The sequence below is a fragment of the Salvelinus namaycush genome, chromosome 20, assembly GCF_016432855.1.
Source record: "Salvelinus namaycush isolate Seneca chromosome 20, SaNama_1.0, whole genome shotgun sequence".
Lineage (NCBI taxonomy): Eukaryota > Metazoa > Chordata > Actinopteri > Salmoniformes > Salmonidae > Salvelinus > Salvelinus namaycush.
This window is the reverse complement of record NC_052326.1, coordinates 5,308,867-5,317,172: the sequence shown is the minus strand read 5'-3', so window position 1 is coordinate 5,317,172 and position 8,306 is coordinate 5,308,867. Positions and strand designations below refer to the sequence as shown.

At 43.1% G+C, this 8,306-nt stretch overlaps 1 protein-coding gene across 1 annotated transcript in view; it reads left to right on the top strand.

Annotated features, from left to right (window-relative positions):
* The first annotated feature begins 1,941 nt into the window (after positions 1-1,941).
* The window catches only part of LOC120065561 (receptor-type tyrosine-protein phosphatase T-like), a 394,361-nt gene continuing 387,996 nt past the window's right edge, over positions 1,942-8,306 (top strand). Inside the window, exons 1-2 of the mRNA XM_039016626.1 lie at positions 1,942-1,954; positions 2,354-2,479. Of these exons, the coding sequence (XP_038872554.1) occupies positions 1,942-1,954; positions 2,354-2,479 (139 nt within the window). The remainder of the gene's footprint in view (positions 1,955-2,353; positions 2,480-8,306) is intronic.

The following is an 8,306-nucleotide window of genomic DNA, read 5'->3' as shown; positions in this document are numbered from 1 at the left end:
AATTGAATGAGTCATGTGTGTTATTAGAAGCGCTCTGTGCCTTTTGTCTGCCTTGTCATCTTTCTTCTCTCGTCTAATTCAGCGCTATTGGCGAAGCTGGATTTATTTCAAATGGGATGTGTGTGTGAGTGAAAGCGAGTCTGCCTATGTGTGTGTTGAGTGTGTGTACAATATATGTATCTCACGCATTCAATCAGCCTGCTCCCTCTTGTGTACTCAATCCTGTCAGAACGGATTGAATCCATTGACTTGTGTGTGTGTGTGTTTTCCTGAGCCATTCCAGGTACACAGTGACAACTAGAGAGGGGCCATTGGCAAGTTGTTTGTTGTTTCCACTCAAGCGGAAGAAAGACTACAACATTGGTCCTATTGAGTCATGCATTCTCGAATGACACTAAGAATATGGCTGCGTGGCATTTGTTCGGTCACATTTGTCCTAAATTGAGAGACACATTTTACATGACAAAACTCTGTCCTGATATTCTGTATCTCAGTTTATTGCTGAATTAATGAAAGCTATATTTGGCTATTATGCATGCGTACTGGTGTGGAAATAATAGCTTTAGCATCTGAGCCGTATATTAGCCTGCCTAGCTTGGAAATGCCGCCAGGGAGGGAAAATACTGAAAAATGCATATGTTAGTAAACGCTGTAATTAAATCTTAGATGATGACAGTCAATTTAATGGGAGCTAACTAAGATCTTGTCTAAGTGAACAGAAAACAGACGCTTTAGCTGAGTTACCCCCTATTGGTGTATGACATGGTAGGTCCTGTCAGTTTGGATTACAGTGGTCTTAAATGTAAGATTATAATGATCAAAGGGACTAATTGGGGCTCCGGAATGGATGAAAGACTGGAATGTTTCAGAATTGGTAGAGGGCCTTGGGCCCTGAATTGGTTGAGTATGATCGCAAGATGGAATGTGTATGTTTGTGTTGATCAACACTAATACTTCATTTATACAGAAAACACTTAACCAAATTAGCCCGGAAGAAAATCTGTCCAAAAAGCTTATTTTAAAAAGAGATATGTAAAGGTTACAGTAAGAAATTGAGTCACATTTAAATGTACTGTACAGTTGCCTACACTCCCTTTTCTTTAACCTTTTCTGCCACAAGAACATCTTTGCTGATCGTGTCGTCATAAGCTAGCAACCTCACTATGTAGCCTCCCGAAATTGCAAAAATATTCATTTAATTATTTACAGTACAATCGTAATCTGACAGCAATATTAATTGCGGCGCCCTGATTCTCAAATTAAATCCTGAGGTGCGAACACTTATTTTTTTCTGTCAATTTTTTGGGGTGTTAACAATGTCCTCTTTTGAACGTACAGACTGTGAACACACTCGAACATGCCTCTCTGTTCATTAAAAACCTTACAGAGGAAAGTGCTACATGTGAAACTCAATTTTATAAACAACGTCTCGACAGAGAGCCTAAAGAAACGCAGCTGCTGAAAAACTTTCCCATTACATCTCACTGCCTACTAGCCTTCGAGATGAAAAGCCTACGTTTTTACGCTAACTCCTCTCCTAGGAGCAGATGTGGGTGCTGATCATCCAAACTGTTACTTATCTGTTGTGGGCAACTTATCAATAATGTATCGAATTGGTAGGCAACATTAATTAGAGGAGATGAAGGGCTTCGGCTTGTTTTTTTTCGCCCCCTCTGTGTCGGAAAAGATCAGAACCGAGAGAGACATGATACCGCGAGTGGTTGTTTGACACTTTTGATATGGAGAGTGAAAAGTTATTTGTTTTGTATGGTGTCCATTTTAGGACAGCCTCAATCTCAGCAGGGAGACTTGGATTTATTGACCACAAAGAGATAAATGTTTGGGACCTTTAAGAATGGAACAAAATGAAAAATATGTCTAACAAAAGGCCACTGACACAAACTCCCCTCTGATTTTAATGGAATGTGCTCTTATTTTCCCATGCAGTACACAGGCAAGTCATTAGCCGCCAATGGGTGTTTAGTACTTGGCTTATGCAATTTTACAAATTTGATTCAAATCTGAAAGCGAGCTTTGCATCAATCGATCCACGCATAAAAGCAGCTCAAAAACACACAAAAAAATTTGTGTAATTGACAAAATAGATAATGCACAAAACCCCCAAGAATTCCCTTTGAATCCTCTCATTGCAATTAAACCACGCATCTCAAAGAGTACATTTAATTAGACAGAGTTTCATCTTGCTTTCTCAATCCATGGCTTCTGGCTAGCATAAAGCCTAATGCGCCGGAAAATAATTATTTAGCGGGGATGAAATAATGATGTGAGTATATGGCTTAATCGTGTTGACATATGCAACCTTACTCTTCTCTCTTCTCGTTGTGTCCTACAGGCAGCTGTTCATTTGAAGACCCCTACAGCAGCTGTGGCTACAGTGTGGCCCTCGGGACCAATGGCTTCGCTTGGGAGCAAGTCAACACTTGGGAGAGGCCCACCATGGACGCAGCTGTTCCCACAGGTACACAACTGGGTTTCCTCCTCTCTTTTTCCCCTATCTCCTATCCTTTATTGCTCTGTCACCCCTGTGTTTGTCTGTGAGGGTGTGTGTGTGCGTCTGTGTAAAAATGGTGTATCATTAACTCGCTTTTGTCAAGCTCACCTTTCTTTCTTGTTCTCTCACTTTTTTCACCTGGACGATTATATCTGTCTTTTGGCTCTGTTTACCTCTTTCACTCCCTTTCTTTCACTCTACAACCCCCCCCCCCCCCCATCTCGCTCTCTTTCCCCACATATCCGTCGCTCAGCTCATGTGAGTAGACCGAGATGCATTGTGACACAATCTCAGCCACTCCAAAGTGATACTGTCAAACACAGATGGCAATCAGGCCGCCTGCCAGTCCGCCTCACTGATCACCTATGGTAGGGATGTCAGTGTCAGCTCCCTGGCTCCACGGGGTGCCAACTAGGGTTACGCCACTGACTGACATTAATCCAGTTAGGAGTTGAACATACTGCGCCTACGTCCCAAATGCCCCCCTATTCCCTACATAGTGCCCTACTTTTGACCGTAGCCGTATGGGTCTCCCTATGGGCCCTGGTCAAAAGTTGTGCACTATTTAGGGACTTGGGTGCTTTTTGGGACTCAGGCTGCTGTATGTATCACTGTTATATGTATCACTGTTGTTATATAAAGAAACTGTAAAGAAAAGTATTTTGTTCTGTGCTGGCTGCTGAGCAAAGCAAATTGCAGATTGCACACAAAAAAGCATTTTTGAGCCTTTGGTGCAAATTCAGGTTGTGTAAAAATCAGAAGTGCAGAGAACAACATGATCAAAGTCTTGTGTTTTCAGCACGGCAAAACAGTAACCTCGTAGATCAGGATGGTTCATACGAGACCAGCAAAACAGGATACTTCACACACATATATATATATTTTTAAAGGGCGGTATGAATAAATCAACAAACAACAGGAAACGCCATCTGCCTTCTTATCCATGTCATCACGATAGGAGCGTCTAATCAAAGGAAATTGGGGCATCACTGTGTGTGTGTGTGTGTGTGTGTGTGCGTGTGCGTGTGTGTGCGTGTGCGTGTGCATGTTTTCCAGAGGTGTGGACTTGAGTCACATGTCTTGAGACTCAACTTGGAATAAAATAACTTGAGACTTCAGGACTCGGGACTCGACTTTGACTTGAGACTGATGACTGACTTTAACCTTGGGGTTAGGGTTAAGGTTACGGTTAGGTTAAGGGTTAGGTTAGCTGAAATAGGATTTTGTATGAGAATACATTTTTACTCCCCAAAAAGTCCAGAAAGTTCATGAAAACAAAGCTGTGTGTGCGTGCAAGAGTGTGCGTATGTGTGAGTGTGCACATGTGTGAGTGTGCACGTGTGTTAGTGCGTACCATGTGTCTGTGCCCCTCTCTGTGTGTCAACCACAACAGCTGAGATGCAAGGGGGACAAGCATCTTCACTGATTGTGCATGGTATTCCATATAATGTCCTGTTGAACAATGCCGGACCCAGTGGGCTCTACAAAAAAAGGGAGAGAGCAGTGAGGCTCAGACTCAGGAGGGGCTCAGGTGGAAATGGAGAGATGTTAATTCTTTCTCACAGGAGGGATAATGAAGGAGGAAAGTCTGCACTCACTCCTTTTTCCCTCCGCCACTCATTGGTCATCCCCATCAGTGCGAGCCATCCTCCTTGTTACCAAAGCTCTTTCACCGCTTCAAAAGGAGTGCTATTCCGAGCGGATGGGTTCAGCTGTGGATTTGTGTGTGTGTTTGTTTTCTTCTCCTTCCTTTTGTAATGTCACAGAGTTCTTCTCATGTTGGGCCCCAGGATATTACCTGGGATGGGAGATCTGTTGGTGGAGTTAAGAAGAGGCTGAGCAGTCACACAAAGTCTCTCAGACTGAACAAACTCATCGGCATATTTCTTGAACGCCACGGATGACACGCTGAGTATAAAAGCCTTATCAGGTCTAAGCCCTTCTCCCGCAGTTTTCAACTAAACTTTCCCACTACTACTCCAGCGCTGATGCATTTTATGGTCAGTTCTATTCTCGGAGTAGAGGGGACCTGTCAACTCAAGGGGTTTCTGTCTTTTTAACTACTGAAAATATAAGAGCCAGTTTGCTGTACAGATATTAAGCCTAGTCCTAGACAAAAAAGAGCTTTCAATGGAAGTTCTCCATAGAGAATGCTTTTTAGAACTAGGCTTAATCTGTGTCTGGGAAACCAGCCCTATACAGTACAAGTGCAGATTGAAGTTTGTGATGATTGATTGCTAATGCCTGACTGTCACGTGAACGGATGATTGTTGACTTCAGGGAACAGTCATGTTCTTGAGCTCCATATGCTCTTCCCATCATTGAGTGTTAATTTTTCCCTAGTTGATATTTCACTCTCTGAACCCTCGAAATGGCGTGTTAAACTGGTGTTAGTGGGGGGATATGTCTCTTGGGGCAATGGGGAAGGTTTCTACTGTTTGCATGGGTGACGCTTCTCAAGAGATAGAGAAACCCGACCCTAGGCAACACTGTGACTAGGGTCTAGGGATGTGACAAATGGACAATTTTACATACCTTTTCAACATCTGTTTTCTGTTAAAACGATAAGAAACATCAATTTACAATGCAGAATAATGGTCCTATTACATATGACCGCTAGGGCCGGGCAATGAAGTTATATCTACCGCAACCCTTTACAGACATAGAACGCAGCTTCAGTAACATTTGACAGTAGAATTCTGCTCCGGTATAAAATGTTATGTATTTTTTCCCTAACAACAATTAACGTTGCTGATTGATGTGCTGCTGCGCAGAAGCTCAAGATTATTTATTGACAGTTCTGGTTGCCTAGTGACGGATGTTAGTCCCGCTTCAGAAGCCTCATTCCTTTACAGTAAAATGCCTGTTCATATCTCCAGAGAAGGTTTCCTGTCGGCATTTAAAAATCCGTAGTGTAGCCTACCCTAACAGACAGACAAACAAACATGCTGTAGCCAAGGCTCTTTTAAGGGGCCACATTCCATTATGTCTGAAAAGGGTAATCGAGAAAGGATACCGGTAGCCTACCGTAATGTCATATTATGAGGCAAAAACAAAGAGTAGGCTACCCTGTGCTCGCAAGACTGGCCGTAGATACCTCTGTATCCCGGCAACATCGGTGCCATGAATAGGCTAAGATATTCTCCTCGCAACAGACAGGGCAGGCAGGCACAAGGGAGAGAGAGGATGGGCAGGCAGACACATGCTCATATGTTTTGGTAATCTGCATCTCGCAATCTCTTGTCTTGTATGCCTTTTGCCAATTCACCAAAGTAGCTCAAAGTTCTCTTCTTCCTCTCCTGCTATATTTGAATTACACAACTTTCCCAGGCCTTTATAGCCTATTGACTATAACACAGAAAATAATATATGTTAACTGCACTGTGATTTGAAATAAGTGGGGGGGGAAAAAATAAACAACACTGTTTTTCAGTTTGGAATTTTTCTTAAAGTTAAGAATCCCAACTTCACACCCATACTTTATCCACTTGAATAAAATACAAAATAGTAGCTAGCAAGATGGAGATCATGGAGGTTGTTTTTAATGAGTGCATTTCGCAAGTGGCTAGTTTGCATCAACTACCTTAACTAAAGCCACTGCAAAGGTTTTGCCTGCAAACTTTGGCTTTGAATCAGGATGTTTCGGCATTTCTGCCTCGTGATTTGTTGGGAGAGACCCCAGATTTGTCTCGTTATCAGCGAAGGCAGTGACCTAGTTCCTCTATGCCAAAATAGTCCTATAGTCACTGTGTTGCCTAGGGTCGGGTTTCCGAGACTACTCAAGGGAGGGGATATACTGTAACCAGTGTATGTGAGCATTGTACTGCCTCTACCTGCTGGCCATCGTTTTTGGTATAGGCTCTCGCCTCTGCACCGTAGCAGCTGTGGTTAGACTCCTTTTTAAACATCTCCCTCCCGCTACAAAAGCAGTATCTAGTGTAAAAGGTACAGGTAAACACCACTGTGATGTGACATGTTGTTTTTGTCGCTGTTGTCAGAGATTGACTGTCGAGAGTGGACAGGGAGTTTCTGAACTGTTGCATTCTCCGCCCCTTTGCGCGTCTCTTGGAAATCTGCTCCCAAATCTGTCTCCATTATTACCTCTTCATGTCGAGCTCTGGCTGAAAACAAATCAAAACCAATCACCAGAAGCATGGCTGAGGCCTGTCATTTTGATGTGACATATGTTTACTCCTCTGGGGAAACCGAAGTTTGAAGCCTTCTCTCCAATGCCAAAGGGCCCTGGGATTAGTAATGGACTTTTGAATTATAGGTTGTCAACAGCCCAGTTGCATTAATGCCATGTGTTATTGGTCTGTGCAAGGCTGATGAGGGTAAAGGGGTTAAATGGCTTGTCTATTTTTTTGTTCTTGGTGATGATTTGAGTGCTCTTGTGTGGCTCGTAGACTTGATTGCATTTCTGATTTGAGCGTGGCTAGTGGTGGAAGTGGAGAGGGGGACGCGGAGAGGGGGACGCATTGGTAAGAAATTGACAGGGAATGGAGCCCCGGGCACTCTCTCACTTTCTCTCTCCTAGACAAAAGTGACCACTCCTTTTAAATGGAGGGGAAAATGACTATTCACCACACTCACAGGTCTCAACCGGACACAGTAGTAATGCTGATCAGATAGGCAGGACAGTTCACGACTGATCCCTGCTTCTTTAACATAATGGAGGTAGAGTTACAGTCAAAGGACAAATCGAATGGGTTGTTCATCACCACGGAAGTTGGGAAGCCGCAGATCCACAGGGCCTCATCCCAGCTGGATTAAGTGTCACTCTCCCCAACGAGCACATTTTCTTATGCAGATAAATGGATCATCACCTCCTGAGTAAACCCAGAGGTAGCTGTCATTGTAAGAGAGGGATGTACCAACCGTCGGTTTCCTATGCAGTTTCCTGGGATAATTCCCTCCGCCCCGTTTTTCTTTGAATGTCAGGCTTAGGTCACCTACATGAGAGAGCTCACAGTCGCCAAGCCTTTTGGAGTTTGTCTGAGAGCAATACCATTTTTATTAGACACTCACTGTTGGGGGATAAAGCAAATGAAAACCATTTTATTTGGACACTGATTGATGACATTAAGACTCGACCTCTGCAAGTAAAAAGGCACAAACAAATTAGACTTGGGTGCCCTGGAACAGCTGATGCCGTTTGGTTTACTAATGAAAAAGAGGATTGTAAATAAAAAAATCTTACCCAGGCCAGGTTAATTCCAAAGGTAATGTCTGAGTGTGTAAGGCTTTCTTGGCTGTGACAGGGAAATGTTCTGTTACACACCCACACACACGCTGCAAACATGCACAATTTCAAGCATGCACATTGTGCACACACACATGCACGCACCAGTGGCAGTCGGTGCTGTTTAAGAGGAAGGAGGACTATTCATTTATTTATGAACATAACCTTATTTCTGTCATTCATATTCCATTCACTCAACTCAATGTAATATCGATAGGTTAAGGTTACTACATGATACTAAAATGTTCCCTAAAGGCCTACACATCATGAGGTTGCTACAACCTAGCGTATGAATTAAAGTTTACAGCGTAGGTGCACACACCGAGAAACATGTTTTGGTAATCAAGGTGACGACAGTGACACATTCAATACCGCCTTGCACACTCTTACTTGCATCTAGCTGATCTAGGGTGTAATCATTAGTCCAACAATTGCAAACGAGAGTTTCTATAGGACAAATTCAGGTATGTTTATCCCCGTTTTGTTCCGTTTGCTTCTGTTTAAGAAATGTTTTTCAACAGAATCTGTGGAATAAATACACCCCTGATCACA